General features: G+C 39.7%; 1 protein-coding gene across 14 annotated transcripts in view; it reads left to right on the top strand.

The window, feature by feature from the left end:
• LOC140126356 (protocadherin alpha-C2-like) overlaps positions 1-15,461 on the top strand; it is a 217,662-nt gene extending 202,201 nt beyond the window's left edge. For 12 of the 14 annotated variants that reach the window (XM_072145739.1, XM_072145737.1, XM_072145738.1 and 9 more), the window contains one exon: positions 9,727-15,461. In XM_072145739.1, the coding sequence (XP_072001840.1) occupies positions 9,727-10,040 (314 nt within the window). In that variant the 3' untranslated portion in view covers positions 10,041-15,461. The remainder of the gene's footprint in view (positions 1-9,726) is intronic. The other 2 variants (XR_011854818.1, XM_072145731.1) reach the window with 1 other exon arrangement.
• The last annotated feature ends 5,024 nt before the right edge of the window (positions 15,462-20,485 follow it).

Raw genomic sequence — 20,485 nt, 5'->3', positions numbered from 1 at the left:
CTCACTAAAATTCCATCTTGTTTAAATTCCATAAAATATGTTCTATGTGGTTTACATCAGGTGTCTGTGTTTGGTGCTCCAGAATTTTCCAGGGCTTGGTCTGACACCATTGAGGTATCCTCGAGATCATTGTCCTGTTGGAACATCTGATGACACCCAAGGTACCTCACAGCCCGATGGCATTTTCTACTAGGAATTATAGATACTTGATTGAATCAATTTTTCCTTCCACACACTGCAGTTTTCCTTATGATATGTAAAGCAGCCCCAAAGCATTGATAGGCAAGGAACATGCGTAATTGCAGGCTGGGTGTATTTTTTAATTTATTAAAGTTTCCTTCTCCAGATGTTGAACCATAGGCCCTGAAACTCTCTGCTTTGTTCCACAGAACAGAATAACAAAACTATTTTGGCATAATAGCGATGGACAGATTAGTTCAAATTTGGGTTTAGCGAGTTCAGGTGAATTTAGAGAATGAATTCGGTTCAGGTACCCAGACTTGACCTCAAACCCAATTGAAATCAATGGGGAACAGAAAATGGCCGTAAAATGGGGGTAGTAAGGGGTATAGGATTGCAACATGGGGGTAATAACAGGGAAACTGCTCAACCAAAAAGGGCTAAGCAAAGTAGTTAAAATACACTCACTGGCCACTTTATTAGGTACACCATGCTAGTAACGGGTTGGACCCCCTTTTGCCTTCAGAGCTGCCTCAATTCATCGTGGCATAGATTCAACAAGATGCTGGAAGCATTCCTCAGAGATTTTGGTCCATATTGACATGATGGCATCACACAGTTGCCGCAGATTTATCGGCTGCACATCCATGATGCGAATCTCCCATTCTACCACATCCCAAAGATGCTCTATTGGATTGAGATCTGGTGACTGTGGAGGCAATTTGAGTACAGTGAACTCATTGTCATGTTCAAGAAACCAGTCTGAGATGATTCCAGCTTTATGACATGGCGCATTATCCTGCTGAAAGTAGCCATCAGATGTTGGGTACATTGTGGTCATAAAGGGATGGACATGGTAAGCAACAATACTCAGGTAGGCTGTGGCGTTGCAACGATGCTCAATTGGTACCAAGGGGCCCAAAGAGTGCCAAGAAAATATTCCCCACACCATGACACCACCACCACCAGCCTGAACCGTTGATACAAGGCAGGATGGATCCATGCTTTCATGTTGTTGACGCCAAATTCTGACCCTACCATCCGAATGTCGCAGCAGAAATCGAGACTCATCAGACCAGGCAACGTTTTTCCAATCTTCTACTGTCCAATTTCGATGAGCTTGTGCAAATTGTAGCCTCAGTTTCCTGTTCTTAGCTGAAAGGAGTGGCACCCGGTGTGGTCTTCTGCTGCTGTAGCCCATCTGCCTCAAAGTTCGACGTACTGTGCGTTCAGAGATGCTCTTCTGCCTACCTTGGTTGTAACGGATGGCGATTTGAGTCACTGTTGCCTTTCTTTCAGCTCAAACCAGTCTGCCCATTCTCCTCTGACCTCTGGCATCAACAAGGCATTTCCGCCCACAGAACTGCCGCTCACTGGATGTTTTTATTTTTCGGACCATTCTCTGTAAACCCTAGAGATGGTTGTGCGTGAAAATCCCAGTAGATTAGCAGTTTCTGAAATACTCAGACCAGCCCATCTGGCACCATCAACCATGCCACGTTCAAAGGCACTCAAATCACCTTTCTTCCCCATACTGATGCTCGGTTTTAACTGCAGGAGATTGTCTTGACCATGTCTACATGCCTAAATGCACTAAGTTGCCGCCATGTGATTGGCTGATTAGAAATTAGGTGTTAACGAGCAGTTGGACACGTGTACCTAATAAAGTGGCCGGTGAGTGTAATAACTGAAGATAAAAAAAATAAAATATGCATAACCATGCAGTCATTTTCACTGTGCTATAAGACGCTTATCCATATGCAGTTATTTTTACTATGGGTATCCAGACCCCGCTATTCTTACTTTGCAACACTATTGCAGTGACAGTGGTTTGACATTAGTGACTCCAGTGACCATTTCAGATTACACAGGCAGTGAATGCGGTATGAGAGTGTTTGACATTAGACAGGCAGTGACTGTGGGATGAGACTGTTTGACATTAGACATACAGGGGCAGATTTATCAAGTGTCTGAAAGTCAGAATATTCTGGAAATATTCTGACTTTCAGACTGCTTGATAAATCTGCCCCACAGTGACTGCATATGAGACCATTTGAGATTAGACATGCAGTGACTGTGGTATGAGAATGTTTGAGATTAGAAAATTGCAATTATAAAAAGGGCAATTATAACATCTTTCCAAGTCACTGCCTGTCCCCTCTGCCTCATGTGCCTCTTATACAGCAGGTTCACATTTCTCCCCTGGGTAGTCACAGCCAGTGTGGAGATGTCTGTGATTGCTATGGGCTAACACAGACCCAAACTTCTGACTGTACTGAGATTTCTTATACTTCTGGATCAGCAGAAATGAATGTCTAGGCATTTGGGTGTGAGAATCTTCAGCACTTTCCTTAAATGAGCACTTCTTCTGGTAACTGCATATAGCACATTTGCAGCACAACAGTCAAAGATTTTATCCCATTCATTCTTCACCCACGTCACAACCTCTTGCAGTATCTAAAAGATTGACTAATTCAAATGTATGGTGAGGGGGGAATGGTAACAATTACCACCGCTAGGTCTTATTTTTCCGGGAAGACCGTATATTTCTAAGCTTGAAAAGAATTGCACTAGGGCCAGTGGAATAACTTGAAGCTGATGGGCCCCAGTGAAAAGTCTTTGCCAGGCCCATGACTGTAATCTATGGTTTATAGTGCTAGTCTTCTCATATGGTAAAGTGACAATGTCACGGTGCCCCCGCAATCCACGCCTGTCTCTGTGACAGCATCTCGGTCCCAACTCGCTTACCTATCCGCGTTCCTGCTCCCATCCCAGCTGGCCAGCACGCGCATCCCTGCTCCCTAGGGCGAGTGTTTCTGCACTCGCAGATTTAAAGGGTCAGCACGCCTATGATCCACACTGGCCACTTCTGAGTTCCTTCATAAGCCGTTTTCTCCCAGCAACCCCAGCCGGATCTTTGAGCCTATTCCATTGAGAAAGCTACTCCTGTGTGATTCTCGTTTCCAGACCTCCTGTTGTGACCCCAGACCTGACCCTGACCTCGCTTCTTTGCTGCCAGCCCAGACCTCCTGCTCCGTTCCTGTTTTCGCAAAGTAGCTTTCTCAATTGCCACCTGTCCCGACTATCCCACTGTCCCCTAAGCACCTTGGGACGGTTGCGGCTGCAAACTCTGCACCTCCTCAAGTTACTCCCCTGACGAGGGCTTATTTTTGGGGGATGTCTTATTTTTGCAAAACTGTTTAGTTAAGGTATTTGCCGTGTTTTATCTCAATCACCAAACCCAACTAATGACATTCGATTAATTACATTGGATTTCCTTGAGAAAACTGATTGCAAAAGTAGAAAAGCAATAAAATAAATTGCATTTAATGTTAAATTTGGAATAAACCTGTAATGGTGATGATTTTGATAGTGATGGTGAGGGGGGGGGGGACTGCAGAGGATATCTAAATTAGTATGATAGAAACTGCATCATGACATCACACAGGTTATTTAGGTCTGGCCCTCTAATGCCTTGACTAATTGTCATGCAGAAAGTCTGCAGCAATGAGAAAGTTAAATTATAGTTAATTACTTCCTATAGACTTATTTTCATTATAGATCCCTTTCCATAACACTCATTTATTTTAATAGTTAGCTGAAGCAATACTTCTGTGTTTTATCAGTGACTATATATTGAATAATTACTAGTTCTATTTTATCTTATTCACAGAAACATCAATGTTAATAATAACGTTGGTTTCCTCATAAACTTAGTAATTTCCTTATTTGGCGGTAACATAATTATCTGTCCTCCATGAATAGAGCTCATAAGAAATATTAAATAGAAATAGATATTAAATATTGTATTTATCTATCATCTGCAATAAAATCATTTCAATAATATTTTTTTATATGTACAAAGAAAATAAAAACTCTACTTTTGGAGAGCAGATTTTGGTTCCAAATGTTTTAATCGCTAAAGTATGTCACACTGGTTAACCTTGGCGCTTACTGGCCATGTACCCTCATTAACAAGAAAAAAATTACACACTAAAATAGAAATGTGAGACTGAAAATTGGAAGTTACGCCTCAAACAGATATGAAAAAGATAACTGGTCTGGTAGATTAGACATTGGGTCTGACCACAGGAAAGGGGCGGAGGCTACTTTTTAGTAGTACAGATAACTGACCAAGTGGTGTTGTGGGAATTAAGACACATTGGCTGTAGATGCTTGTGAATTTGTGATGTACACTGGCTCTTTGGCTTTCAAATTGGGTTGGATCAATAAATTTTAAAAGGACTTGGAAGGTAGACGTCTAAAGTGGTGCTGCCTTGGAGTAAAAGCATCATGACATGATTATGTGTCTCCGTGGAATTCATTGAAAAAACAAGGTAATGCATTCTGACTTGTGAATGACAACCTTTAAGTGATGACCAAGTCTGGAACCTTGTTCTTCAAACAAAAGGAGAAGGATATTTCTCAGACCTTCTACCCAGGAGTTAATGTATACACATGTAGGAGGCCAGCGAAATCAATAAAGAGTAGTTGTCATTGCACGTAGACATTAGAGATCAGATTGTAGAGTTGATATGGGGGAGATTGCTGATTGTAGACATGAATTCATATTAAGATAAAGGATTCATATTAAGATAAAGGGTGAAGGGGGGGGGGGGTAAGAAATTGTCCATATGCTAAGTAGTAAAAATAGGTCATGAATAGGGTCACTAATGCAAGCAGCAGGACATAAAGAAGAAGGGGCCTGAAGATGTCTTTGTGCACCATTGAGCAAGTGATATTTGTAAGAAAAAGAGGTTTTTACGGAACAGCAGGTATAAGGAATGTTCAGGAGAGCTCTAAGAAATACAATTAAGACCTAAAAACTAAAATCTGATATACCCAGATATTCATGGAGCAGATGAAGCCATGCAGGAAAGTAGATAATCATCTTATTATATAGTTTTTTTGTGGCTGTAATTTCTCTAATGGAGAATATGCCCTATGAGGATTATACTAAATATAATGCCATCCTGAACTTGTGAACTCTCCCGGCAGTGTTCAGATGCAGAGCACTTGAGCTGCTTAGTAATTCAGGTTTGCTTCCAGATCATTGCTTATCCACTGTGTCAATATAGATTTAACTCCTAAAATGTTTGCAGTAAATGCCCATATAAAGAGCTACTTAGGCTAAGACTAAGGGGATATTTGAGAGCTCGAAACGCGTCAGCTATAGGAAATTTTTTAATTGTTGGAGAATAAAGCTTTGAAAACCTTGAACATGGTGCTAGATGATTTCTGTTTTTTTTGGTACACATATAAAAAGCATTTTCACAGTCTGTGCCAAGTGCAGAGGAATCGGGTTAGGGGCAAGGTCACGTTCTCTATCGCTTACTGCCTACATATGATGTTGCTAAATGAGGCGGCATAACCATAACCTGAGGATAGACCCGTTAGACTTGTCAACATTGCATTTGTTTTTTTGATGTTTACCATCAATGTTAATGTGTAGCTAATGTAATATGTAAACATACACTTAGTGATGTCTTTTCATACGCCTGTGGTATGAGCTCCTGATAGAAGCCTTTTTACAGAATCTGCTGTGTTCATTGAGAAAAGCAGTGACCGGAATTGTATGTACGGTGAATGAAAAAGAGGACGGGGCAGCTGTGTTCTGCCCATACAATGCCGCACGATAACACATACACTGTCAGACAAGCGTTTCATTTTTAAACACAATAGTAATACATTTTTCATATTACAGCCAGAAAAGTAGAGCTTTAATCCGTCCTAGATTGTGTTTTCTTACCATTAATGTATAATCTGAATGTGGCAGATAGAAAAAGCAGACGGTGCTGTTAGCATGGGGAGAATTCATTCGGAAAGGGCATACTAAAAATAGACACCGGCACATTTGTTCTTTACGTGTAATGAGCGTCTACATTAAGACCTGGAAGATTTCCATGTAATGACAGTGAAATCTAGTCGTGATGTGTGATGATGCCAGGAATATCAGTAAACAGACTTCTCCATTCAAAGTCAATGTCAAATTTGTGGTTTTATTGTTTTTTAATTAGCAGCTGTTGTGTGGAAATCACATCATTTTTTACTCCATTACTAGAGTCTAGAGCTTGTTTTAACTGTTTTAAATGGTTAAATAGTACAATTTGCTAGTCTTTGAAAACTATTAAAAGACAATAAATAGCTAATGCTGCACCTTTTTTCATAATATAATGGGTACAAAATGTATGTATGTCTTTGTGTATCAAGGAAATGCTCCTGGAACAATCTCAGTTCAGTTTCTGGCAATTTTGTTTACAACTAATTTTCTGCAATCTGCTTAACTCTAAAACTCATTCACTGCAGCTTTATCTTACAGCTTTCCCTTTTGCTCTTAAAACTTTCCATCTGTCATTGTCAGATACAATCTGTCTCTGAGCCTCTTCTTTATATTCATTTTAACCATTAAACGGGTTGCTTTCATCACCTCACATATCATGGATATATATATATATATATATATTATTAAAGGGGTTGTGTCACTAACTATATTTATCCCCTAATCACAGGATTATCCATGGGTGGTTCTTGGCTATTTGACCCCTCCTCCTCATAAACGGTAAAATGGGGGACCATAAGTTTCCCATATCTGCTCTGTTGACTTCCTGTGCTCCATTGACTTCTATGGAACTTCAGGATCAGCAAACAGCATGGCTGAAATCCAGAAACGGATATGAGGAACTTGTGATCCCCTGTTTTGCTTTATTGCGGGGGTCCAACAGCTGAGACCCCCCACAATCATATATTTGTATAAATGTATAAAGTTTTGATTGTTTATACTCACCTTGCCCCACGTTCTGCTCGAGACTGTACCTTCTGGCATGTATTGCCGCCGGGGTATTATCTCGGCTTTACTTGCCACATGAGAAGAGGAGGTGCTGGCACATGATATGCAGATGTGAGTCCAATGTGTCTCATCAGACTCACACCTAGGTGATTTAAAAAGTTCATTTTTTAATTTTTGCCAGTTCTCAAGCTTCAAACAGGTCCTTCCATCATTATGGGATATTAACCCCAAGTCCATATATCAGGTTCTTTTTAATACTTGAAGCTATCAATTGTCTTCCATTTGGACCCTTTGAGTGCATAATGTTGTAGTATGATCTGCGTCCTGCACATGCGAAGTCATTCATTTCAATCTTAAGATATTGAAGAATGCCTTATCCAGCCCAACTCGGAGTCGAGCATCAGAAATTGATGCGAAACTGATGCAAATTGCCCGTGACGTTAATGTCCATCTTTCCTGGCCATTTTTGGCCATATAGATGTGCAGGTAGCCTTAAACCAAGCAGGACAAACAGGGGCACGACTAAGGTGTCTTAGACTAAAGACCAGAAAGACATAAAGGATTTGATAAAATCTCAAATTTAAGCCTTAGTAAAGCTTCTATATGCAACGTCCCAGCATGCATGGCTTCTAATCTGACCTCAGTACTACATAGCTGCTGCCGTAGTGTAGCTTTTAATGCCTGGATGTTACTTTACAACAAACAGCTTAATGCTAATCTGCTTTAAGATGCCATTTTAAGTTGTGTATTATAAATCTGCAATGCACTTGAACTAAAGATTACTTTAAGATGACCTGTTATTTGCAACTTTTTTGTATATGGAAAAGTTTAAAGAAATCTACTATCAAAATCAATCATGATAAACCAGGCACACTTACACACTTAATAGATATGGGGCCTCCATCCTACTAAAGTCAACTTTAAAAATTATGCTAATGATCTTGAGGGACTACCATAGCCCCTCTATGATCTGCGATACAGACTTTTACACTGTCTTACCCTACCCACTTGCTCTTTCAGCAATAAGTAAACAGTAGGGAGAAGTCACTGCACAAGTGCTGAGGAAGCAGGGAGGAGGGTGAGACAGTGTAACAGTCTGTAAAGCCTGATCACCGAGCATTGACCTTCTTGCTGAAGTATCACCCCCATTGCCTGTGTATTTTATTGCAATCTGTATCCAGCTATTATACCCTCAGACTTCATTTTAGCATAAAACCTGTAAGTTTATCTACACCCCAGTAAGAAATTGCGACTCCATAGTAAATTCACACTTTAATAACAAACTTTCTGATAGTTTTCAGCAGAGAGATAAGTATTACCTTTTCAATGTTATTATTCTTGACATGACCCCAATGAGTTTTGACAGAGATTTCATTAGACCTATGAGAATCAGATGCATGGAAGCTACCCACAATGCCTCAATTGCTAGATAATGATCTGTAATGTTCTCTGCTCGACCAGACAGACGTTTAATTTCCTGAAAAGGCAGATAAAGCTGAGCTCATAAGCAAATCTGGTTAACTCTGTGTGTTTCAGGATTAGGATTTGCAGTGCCCTGTTTTCAGTGCCTGAAAATATAACAGTTTACTTGTCCTAATTTTGTAAATCATTACATAATAATATTAATTACTGAGATTTTCTGCTAGTAATGCTAGAGACATATGTCTGTGTTGTGAAGTAAACTGGTCTATTCGCCATGTGATCATGGTTCTTAGTGATTTCGATTAATTACATATAAGTGAAGACCTTATTTTTAATATCTATTTATTAAAAAAAAAACTTTTTTTAAACATTGTATATATTTCGGAGTGTTATTTGGTTAGATTAATTATTCCAGCAGGGCAACCTATGTCCATGTGTCTATTTGGACCCATCAATGCCATAGAGGAAAATCCCTTACAATATATTTCTGCTATGATATCAATTTAACCAGGAAAGGACATCCTAGTATGAATCTGCCCTGTGACATGAAGGCTGCATTCACACTGCCGTATGAGTGACATATCATGGCCTATATATGTCCCCTACAGACGGCAATGGGCGCGAGGCACCCTACGGGAGTGGTGCGGTACAGCACAAGTGCGGCACCATACAGCTCTGTACCCCGTGAAAAGATAGGACATATCCTATCTTTTCACGGCATATCCTTATGGAGAGGGGCAGAGGTGAGCAGTGCTCACCCCCTCTCCCCGGCGCCGCCATGCTACGGTGCGGCGGGCAACGGCAGTGTGAATGCGCCCTAAGAGATCTATTCCTGCTAAAAGCTAATTATTCAAGAATAAAGGGACATCATTGTGGTCAGAAGAATATCCTGGATAACAGATTGGTTGTGGCTTGTGGACCTAAATCCTCATGACAGGTTCTCCTTAAAAAAAACATTAAAATCAGAATAATCAATTATCAATTACCTATAAAGGTTAAAAATGTTTATAAATGACCTATGTTTTAATATTTCATGTAGATATTTTATGATCTCTTCTGAATAGTGAATACTTGCAAGTAAAAGCAAACGAAGCAACAAGGGGAGATACAACATTAAAGGATAACTCCAGTCAAAAGGCCTGAAGGGAGCAACATGACTCATTTACTAGAATCTAGAGTCATGTTCCTCTCATCAGGATTTGCACATGGTATAATTCAATGAATTAGCTGCGAGTGAAGGGCCCAAAATGCAGATATAGACTATGACTTCCTAAAATCTGTTATTTTTCTACTACTGATGGTATTTAATACTAACCTATATTTCTAAACTTTTGCAGAACTAGAAGGCGGAGAAGTGTCTCCCCCCGTAGGAGCTGGTGTGAATTGCAACAGCTGGACCTTCAAATATGGACCTGGCAATCAAAAACAACCAGTACCACAAATACCACAAGATTTTCCGGAGAATTTTATTATCCCAGGATCCCCAGCCATCATTTCAATCCGCCAGGATCAACAAGCAGCCCCAGGTCATAGTAAAAGTAACTTCATAACTTTTGGTAAAAAGGAGGAAACCAAGAAGAAAAAGAAGAAGAAGAAGGGAAACAAGAATCAAGAGAAAGGAAATAATCAACCCGACAACAATGATCAATGAAAGGAGATTGAAGCCAATTCTAATCCCATTTTTGTAAGAAATAATGTAGCAACAAAGTAAAATTCTTCCTATTGTTAATGCACCTTCCTATGAACAATAAGACTGCAACATTTAAGCCTGAAAAATCTATACATATATGTCTATATTATTTACCAGATTATGTCTTAAAGCTTTATTATGTCAAATGTTTAACCGTATGACACTCAGCTGTTGTCTCTCACATCCAAAGAACACAGTGGCAGTTTGTGCATATATTATAGTAGGTGACTGTTAAGGCCAATGTCTCTGTAAATAGTATCTGTGTATTATACAGAAATTTCATTATATCCAGTTAGCCATAAAAGTTGAAGTAAGTATGGATTTTAGCCACACAAAAGTGGTAAATCTAAGCAGAAATAAAGCAAAGCAGAGGATAATCGCCAAGAAAATCAGCCACATAAAACTAAAAAGTTACAAATATTGAAAATAAATTATCTTATCGTTATAGTGTGTTTATACATTAGTATATTGATAAACAAGAACATTTACACTAAAATTGAAGCAAATTCCTCAGGAATCAAGATAGTAAGGTTACTAACGTATTGTTTCTGTGCCCATATACCATCTGTATATAGAAATTGTCAGAAATAACATGAAAAAAAATATAATCAGATAAAAAAATGTGAAAAAATGAAAGAAAATTAAAAAAAAAAATTAAAAACTTATTTAAACATAACAAAACTTCACTCATATAACTTATAGAATACATCCGCAGGATAGCAAGAAATGATGTATATATATGGCAGGAGTGATGTACAGCTAGCACCAGATGATGGGTATACAGCAGGAGTGATGTACAGCAAGCACCGGATGATGAGTATACAGCAGGAGTGATGCACAGCTAGCACCGGATGATGGGTATACGGCAGGAGTGATGTACAGCTAGCACCAGATGATGGGTATACGGCAGGAGCGATGTACAGCTAGCACCGCATGATGGGTTTACGGCAGGAGCGATGTACAGCTAGCACCGGATGATGGTTTTACGGCAGGAGTGATATACAGCTAGCACCAGATGACGGGTATACGGCAGGAGCGATGTACAGCTAGCACCGCATGATGGGTTTACGGCAGGAGCGATGTACAGCTAGCACCGGATGATGGTTTTACGGCAGGAGTGATATACAGCTAGCACCAGATGACGGGTATACGGCAGGAGTGATGTACAGCTAGCACCGGATGACGGGTATACGGCAGGAGCGATGTACAGCTAGCACCGCATGATGGGTTTTTACGGGAGGAGTGATGTACAGCTAGCACCAGATGATGGGTATACAGCAGGAGTGATGTACAGCTAGCACCAGATGATGGTTTTACAGCAGGAGTGATGTACAGCTAGCACCGGAAGATGGTTTTACGGAAGAAGTGATGTACAGCTAGCACCAGATGATGGGTATACAGCAAGAGTGATGTACAGCTAGCACCAGATGATGGGTATACAGCAGGAGTGATGTACAGCTTGCACCGGATGATGGGTATACAGCAGGAGTGATGTACAGCTAGCACCAAATGATGGGTATACAGCAGGAGTGATGTACAGCTAGCACCGGATGATGGGTATACAACAAGAGTGATGTAGAGCTAGTACCAGATGATGGGTATACAGCAAAAGTGATGTATTGTATGATTGGATGCAAGTTAAAAGATTGAATTTGTTCTTTTTACACCTTATTTTTCTTTATGTTCAGAAATATGCTGAATAATCTCCAGTGTACACCAATCTGAAGTGTGTATCTACATTCCACTGACCTCCTTTACATAAAAAAGTATTTTATATTTTTAATCATAAACCCTTTTTCCATACTTAAAGGGGTTTTCTCGTCTGGGCAATCGCATTCAGTTTGATAAATCTTCCATATATAAACATTTCTTCAATTAGATGTTATTAAAAAAAATGTTCCTGTGTGAAGATAATTTCTCATAAATGTCGCAATGTTGTCCCTTAGAAACAAGATAGCTTCCTTGGATACGGCCACCTCTGCCTGAGTGATTGCACAAAGAAACAAAAAGGTTTTGTATATGAAATGTCCTGGAGTTACTGCAGGTCCCACACCCGTCCTGTAGTAAGGATCGCTGAAGCCAGGTGGTCAGGCAGGACTCTATAGCGCATGTCTGGCCACCGCTGCCAGCGTGTGACGTGGTCGTATCCGAGGAAGCTATCTGGTTTCTAAGGGACAACATGGCTACATTTTTTTTAATAACATCTAATTGAAGAAATGTTTATATATGGAAGATTAGTGAAACGGAATGTGAATGCCCAGATGAGAAAACCCCTTTAAGATCAAGAATTAAACCCTTTAGACAATTTGAGGGTCCCCTTTGTACACACAAGGACATAAGAAGAAATAAGATGTGAACTAAGATCGGATGGAAATACTGAATTGCCTATCCAATTCTTGTTAACTTCCATGGAATGAGAATACACACAAGACTGTGTTAGTAGGTAAATACTGCATCCTACAATGGGAGGAGTTCCAGCCATATAGTATGATAGACAGAATTTTTCTGTGAACCTTACCTTACAGCTACATCTTATGTACTATATCTTGAGTATATACAGTGAGTGATCTTCCCTCCAAAAGTAGTAAAGTAAACCTTTCTAAACCCTTTGAATCTATTGACAGCGACTTGTTTTGGACTGCTGTGATGACCTACCATCCAACTGAACAGGCAGCCAAAACCGGTCATCCAAAGAAAGTTACTTGTTTGCATTATCTCAGCTTTTAGTTTGGATCAGAAAACCTTTTTATGGCACATTGAGGCACTTGATGTGTGTTGGTTAGCCTATTGATTAATATGTTACAATAATATATATTAATTTTTAAAACACTTTGAGTAAATTATTTTTTATATACGTTTACATTTGAAGTCATTTGTGTAGATTAATTTTTATAATTTCATTTCATTTTCCAATTTCAGCACATGAACAGATTCCTTCAAATAGATTGGTATCCCAACACTCAAATATTGCCAAAAAGTGCTGCTACATAGGCAACTGATTATTATCAGCCAAGACTGCGAAATTCAAGGAATTGGGATGAATGTCCAGTTTTTAGAATAGGTCGCAGTTTTTTATTATAGCATCAGGAAAATGAAATTGAAACGGGTGGATCTTTTATGTTATAGACATTATTGGTGCTAGACTGACCCTGTTGAATTATATCGGAGTCATTTGGGTCCTGTCATGTCAGTGGAGGCCCTTGATCAGATGTGAGCCTAGCTTTAGTGTCACAAAATAGTAAAAATTGCCCCAAACATCATACTTGTAAAGCACAGCTAGGTTCATTCTATAAACTACAACAAACATGCTCAGTTTACTATGTGTAGTAGTAACATGATCAGTAGAGAACATGTTGTTTAGATGTTTTTACCAGAATAAACGCCAAATTCTAAATCCAGTAAACCAAAATTACAAGTAAAATCTAATACATGATTGAACCCATTCTGTAATAGTAACTTTATAATAAAGGGGTCCCACAAAGGATCTTTATCACCAATCCGCAGTATTGGTAAAACATCTCTAATGAATTTACAGGTTCCAGCAGGAGGCCTTTTACCAATCAGATGCAAGACCCCAAACCTCATGTTTTTCCTTAGTACATAAGGATGGGATTGAATTGAGTGTTAACACTCCATCCAATGACTTTGGGCAGCAACAGCTGAGCACTTTGCAGATGTGTCCTTCTTTACCCTTCCCTTATTTTGACATGTTGAGATACAGTATGTGTATCACAATTTGAGCTCCTTTTCCCAAAATAGTAGCTTGAAGGGGTCGGACAGTTTTCAATAAATCTCTTCCATTAGACATGTCTCTGCATGTATATGTACTAGTGTCTTTGCCTCCTTCAGCCTTGCCCTGTTCTCACTATGCTGCCCTCTTTATATATACACAGCTTGATCTCCCTTACTGCTCTAGGCAGTCCTCATGATGTCATGCCCCCTTCTCTCTTTACACAGGCCATCCCCAGTTACAGAGACTGCTGCAGCTCCTTATATTCATCAGAACTTAGCCATGTAAACAAAGAATCACAGAGAGTCTGCACAGAGCACAAAAGTAGCAGGATTGCTGAATCATTCAACGAACATTCAGGGATTATACACAAAGCCGTTAAGGCACTTGGTACCTTATGTACAACCTTAGGGACAACCCATTTAACACAAAATGATATGCTAAAATCTGATATATGCCCATATGTGGACATCACTGAAGGAATGTGTGAATTGCAGCCTTTCAAGTATGGTGCAACTATGACTTGAAATTGCACTGAACTTGTTTCAAACTAGAAATTTGGACAAAGTTTTAATTTTCTGTGCTTTATAGGCATTGAATGAATGTGATGGGCAAGTTATCCAAACTACTTACTACATGAACTACTAGCTCCTCCATGCTTCTAAACTTAGAGTCCCGGTTAAAGGGGCCTCCGGCATTCAGCCATTTGGCCCCTATCCTGCGGATGGTTGATAAAGTTTCTTTCTGAAAAAAACCCTTGTGAGCCTCTCTCTTCCTATATGACTACTAAAGGTTTGTGGATTTGCTGTGTCTTTCGGAAACACCTCTTGTTATTTATGACTAGATATAGAGCTAGAGCCGTACTTCAAAAAATAAAATACACTGTAAAAATTGTGAGAGAGGAAATGCACAGAAAAAAATAATTTCCTTTAATAAGGAGAATTGTTTTTCAAATAAAAGTTTTGTACAATATTCTGTATATTTGTGAATGATATAAATAGGTCTTTTATGAAGGCCAGCTTGTTTTTCAGCCACACTTTCACAATAATCACCAAATTTGCTAATTCACATGTATTGTAATGTTCACTCAACACCACTTTACTTCTATAGTATCACCATATGGCCAACCACTGCATGTGTTAAAAAATATATATACGGTATATATTAAAAAAAGGAAAAAAACAAAGAAAAGAAAAACTAAAAAACGGCAACTTACTGTAAAACTTTTTCACTGAAGCTTAATGTCATTGTCTCCAAAAATTGTTCAAAATATGAAGGTCTCTAACATAATCTGTATATAATGATATTACACCTTTTTGCAGGTTGCTGCATCTCACACTTGGGTTTGGTTTCATTTTGCCTTTCTTATTGAAAAATACATGAACTGCCAATTGTATCACATTGCAAATAGAAACATGTCCTAGGCTCCTGAGAATTCCCAACATATATTTATTCTGTGCTTGTGTATGTGAATGCAAAACGCTACTATCAGTTATAGTTGACCTTAACTGTTGAATGTAAATCCATATACTGTATTTTTTTTCTTTTTGTACACTTGTGAAAAAGGTGAAGTAGTGTTGATTTTTAATTAACTGATGTTCATCTTTTTGATTTCAAATTACACAGTAAAATTTTTCTTAATTGAGAAAACATTTAGTGGCTCATTTTCTTGTCTTTTATTTGTAGACATATTACATTAATATTTTACATGAATTTTAATTTATGCTTGTATACTTGCTATATACTTTCAGCAAAATGTGTGCAACATTGTTGGCCTTAGGGATACCGCGAAAAAAAACACCTGGCACAAATAATGTATAGAACCTCTTATTGCCAACTGTAGTAAAGATCTTGGTGCCCTACTCGACCAGGCATTTATTTAACTCTCACCGGAATAAGCTGTCATTGGTACGGCATTAGAACATTTTTACTTAGTTTGTGGGAATCAAGGTCATACTACAAGGACAAGAAGCGTCGACAGACAGCTGGTCAGTGCAGTACAATGTTCTGGGTTACCAAACAGAAGTTGAGTAACTAACTGGTACCAAAAATCTATGCAGCAAAAATTCTTGTATGACTTCCCGAACTGTCAAATGAAACATTAAAAGAGAATACAATATTTTTTAAATTGAGTTGAACGTTCAAAGAAAATGTCATAAAAAAAGGTTATAAAAAAGAAATAAGTGCTATGTACCAATAAACTTGCTACGGTGGTCACATTGGTCTCAAGTGCTTGTGAGACCACAGTAATGAGGGTAACATGAGTGGCTTTTGACCACGGAGGACAATTATTGACTGCAGTGATCTTTTGCTCAAGGTCAGCACTTCCATAACTACCAGATGGTTAACCAAGACTGGCAGCACCACCAGAGCAATGGCATTAGCCAATTATTTGCTCATTTTAAACATACCACATACAAAACCTGAAAAAAAGCCCTTACCAAGCTAGGATGTGCATGTTTGTCCTAATTAGAGGACAGATTGCTGTAGAGGACAAACATGCCAGTGTATACGCACACCAGCAGTAGGAAACCGGGTCATTTAGTGGGGGCAAACCAAAGGGAACATAGTTCACCATAGTCACGATAGGTCAGAAACAAATTGGACTAACTTATGACAGGGTTAATCTATGTTCAGAAACCAACAAATGCCATATAGAAAGTTTAGCCCTTATTAGCAAAATAATAACTTTTATTTACAAATATTAAAATGTGTATCATGGTAATGTTCACTCTCCGAATACAAAGGGTTAAAATTCTAAGCAAAATGATTGTGTGATATTTCACTCATGTCAGATTAACAGTGTCACTTGAACTATTCCTTAATAGTGTCGGTTTATTGCCCTATATCTGACTTGAGAAGACTAGCTCTGCTGCTAATTGTTTCCCCAATCAGTTGGTATTACAGAGTCCTCCTAAATATCATTCACACAGTCACTGACTAACCATGTCTCATCAATAATTCACACATTTGTCTCTCACTTCCTATGTTAAAAACCTATTGTAGCACCCCCGACATGTTTAACCACCTAGCATGGCATCCTCAGGGTTTTGGGGCTGTACTGGCAGCCAGGTGCCAAACAGGACATTTTATAAGCTTCAGGGGATACTTGCACAATTAACATTTGGAACAGAGGGATCACATGCTCTAACATCACACACCTCTCATGGCCATTCATCCGATTGGAAGACGATGCACATGGATCCCAACTTAGGATATAGCTGGTTCTATACGTTAAATACACCTGCGTCATGTGAGTATTTGAGCAATGCAACGGACTTCGGCAATTCACGCCTGTTCCTCCTACAATCTCTCTCATTCCTTGCATGTAATTGTAGGTTAATGCAATATACACTCACCGGCCACTTTATTAGGTACACCATGCTAGTAACAGGTTGGACCCCCTTTTGCCTTCAGAACTGCCTCTATTCTTCGTGGCATAGATTCAACAAGGTGCTGGAAGCATTCCTCAGAGATTTTGGTCCATATTGACATGATGGCATCACACAGTTGCCGCAGATTTGTTGGCTACACATCCATGATGCGAATCTCCCGTTCCACCACATCCCAAAGATGCTCTATTGGATTGAGATCTGGTGACTGTGGAGGCCATTTGAGTACAGTGAACTCATTGTCATGTTCAAGAAACTAGTCTGAGATGATTCCAGCTTTATGACATGGCGCATTATCCTGCTGAAAGTAGCCATCAGATGTTGGGTACATTGTGGTCATAAAGGGAGGGACATGGTCAGCAACGATACTCAGGTAGGCTGTGGCGTTGCAACGATGCTCAATTGGTACCAAGGGGCCCAAAGAGTGCCAAGAAAATATTCCCCACACCATGACACCACCACCACCACCACCAGCCTGAACCGTTGATACAAGGCAGGATGGATCCATTCTTTCATGTTGTTGACGCCAAATTCTGACTCATCAGACCAGGCAATGTTTTTTCCAATCTTCTACTGTCCAATTTCGATGAGCTTGTGCAAATTGTAGCCTCAGTTTCCTGTTCTTAGCTGAAAGGAGTGGTACACGGTGTCGTCTTCTGCTGCTGTAGCCCATCTGCCTCAAAGTTCGACGTACTGTACGTTCAGAGATGCTCTTCTTCCTACCTTGGTTGTAACGGGTGGCGATTTGAGTCACTGTTGCCTTTCTATCAGCTCGAACCAGTCTGCCCATTCTCCTCTGACCTCTGGCATCAACAAAGCATTTCTGCCCACAGAACTGCCGCTCACTGGATGTTTTTTCTTTTTCGGACCATTCTCTGGAACCCTAGAGATGGTTGTGTGTGAAAATCCCAGTAGATCAGCAGTTTCTGAAATACTCAGACCAGCCCTTCTGGCACCAACAACCATGCCACGTTCAAAGGCACTCAAATCACCTCTCTTCCCCATACTGATGCTCGGTTTAAACTGCAGGAGATTGTCTTGACCATGTCTACATGCCTAAATGCACTGAGTTGCCGCCATGTGATTGGCTGATTAGAAATGAACTGTTAACGAGCAGTTGGACAGGTGTACCTAATAAAGTGGCCGGTGAGTGTAAGTACTACCTCCTCTACAGTATATATCATTTTTTGCTTATCAATAAACTATGTCACGTCCATATGTTTTATTTAAATATACTGAGTGAATGGCTGATGTCTCACTGGCCAAGAGGTATATGTCGGTATATTATGTCTATATGGCCACCAGCTATACAGTAGACAAATTTCAAATAAATTCAGAGAGACGTTTGCTTAAACTGAGGAAATCTGTATCCTAGTAGGATGTCTCATCAATTTTGATTGTAAGGTCTGAAATACTATTTTTTTTTTTTTGGATTTTGGTGTAAATCGCATGTTAATTGTGTTTGACTTTTATTGTTTTGCAAAATCATAAAATATGTCCCAAACCCATGCCCAAAGGATAAGGACATTGTCAATATAGCTTTCCCAATAGAGGACATATTAAGTGAAATGTACAAAACTCTCCAAAAAAACAATAGCCTCTTCCCACCACCTGAGAGATTGGCCTACGTGGGTGCACAATTGGTGATAAAGAAGGGTTGAACTTACTACATGCCATTTGTCGAGTTTTACTTCACCAAAATGCACAGAACCATGTAATGTGGACACCTAACAAAGCATATCGGCACAAAAATGTCATACAATCAAGCAGGGTGGTGCCACCCTCCCTTTGGCATAGGGGTTGTGTAGGGGGGGTTTGCAATTCCTAGTCCTGCGCTAAATATTGCAACTTATTCATGGCTTGCACACAAGAAGACTGGTGTGAATCCCCCCATGAGTCTACCATGAACTTTTTTGTATACCAAGAAGAGTCAAATGTAAAGTCATCTGTTGAACAGCAGAATGTTGCCTAAACAAGGTCATGTAATACATTTACAGCAGAATGAATTAAAAAAGAAAGCAATCCTGTTGTTCCAGTGGCTTCATTTAAGTTCAAAAGCCATTCATGACTATTGTAGAGCACATCCATAATGAATTTTGCAGCTTCAGGTCCCCCTGACCCAACCTCTGAATTCATCAAAACTTCAGCAACAATCCTCGCAAACATGGTGGTGGAACATGTTAGTGCTGGTGTACGGGGACTACATGCTCCTGGCATTTAACATACTGGTATGTGCTCCCTCTAGCAGGATCTTCTCTTCTTTAAGTTTCCCATGCTCTTATTGTTTAAGAAAAAAGGACTTTAACATTATGAAAATTAGTCTGAGGGGCTCCAGGCTCCATTAACACCTGCGGAGCCCAGAGCCCCTATGGCTCATTTGCATAATGTTAAAAGCCTTTTTTTAAAAAAAAAATGGGGGCATAAGATGCTAAACTAATAGCAGATCCTACCTGAGGGGGCACACACCAGTATGTCAGTGTTCTCAGTTTACAATCCTTAATACTGTTGCTCGATGTCCAGATTTAAAGGGGTATTCCCACAATAACAAAATAACACATTCTCTAATTCACTGTTAACAAAATGCAGCATTTCCCACCTGACTCTATCAGTCCTGCTGTACACAATTTCAGTTGCCCCTAGACATGACCCCATTACTTCTGATTTTAGGGTCGGCAGTCATCTTGGATTTCTGTGTGATGGCCATGCTTGCTGTGTGTCTGTAGTCACGCCCCCTGCTTGGAGCTCAGAGATACTGATCACTTCCTGCCAGCAGATCGTTAGAAGAGAGAAACTACAAACTACAAGGAGATAAGTGATCCAGGAAAAGGGGAGGCAAGCAAATATCTGTGAGATGTAGCAGAGCTCACAGTGTAAAAGTCTTTCAGCCTCTTGTAATAGGCATCTCATGTATCTTTAATCTGTCTCATCTCTCTTTCTGTGTGTCAGTGTGTTAGTACAATGTCAGAAGCCAGATGAAAGTGTATATACACCTGAGCCCTGGTAATGTAACCACATTGTCACCCCACAGAACTAGATGGGTCATTTTGCACCCTGGGATTTTGCAGTGACCAGCCGAGAGAGTGATAGGAGCTAAAACAGCAATAAAACTGAGTAACATTGTAAAGTAAGAGGGTTAAAGTGATCTCTATTGTGTTAACATTACTATGGGATTGAAATGTGAGAATTTTCCTTCGTGGGAAAACCCCTTTAACACCAGTGATCGATACCAGCAGACGCAAACCTAAACAGACGTTGTCTGGTCTGCTCATCAATATTCATGGGTT

Source organism: Engystomops pustulosus, chromosome 4, assembly GCF_040894005.1.
Source record: "Engystomops pustulosus chromosome 4, aEngPut4.maternal, whole genome shotgun sequence".
Taxonomy (NCBI): domain Eukaryota; kingdom Metazoa; phylum Chordata; class Amphibia; order Anura; family Leptodactylidae; genus Engystomops; species Engystomops pustulosus.
The sequence above is the reverse complement of the archived record's forward strand: the minus strand, read 5'-3'. Positions and strand labels throughout refer to the sequence as shown.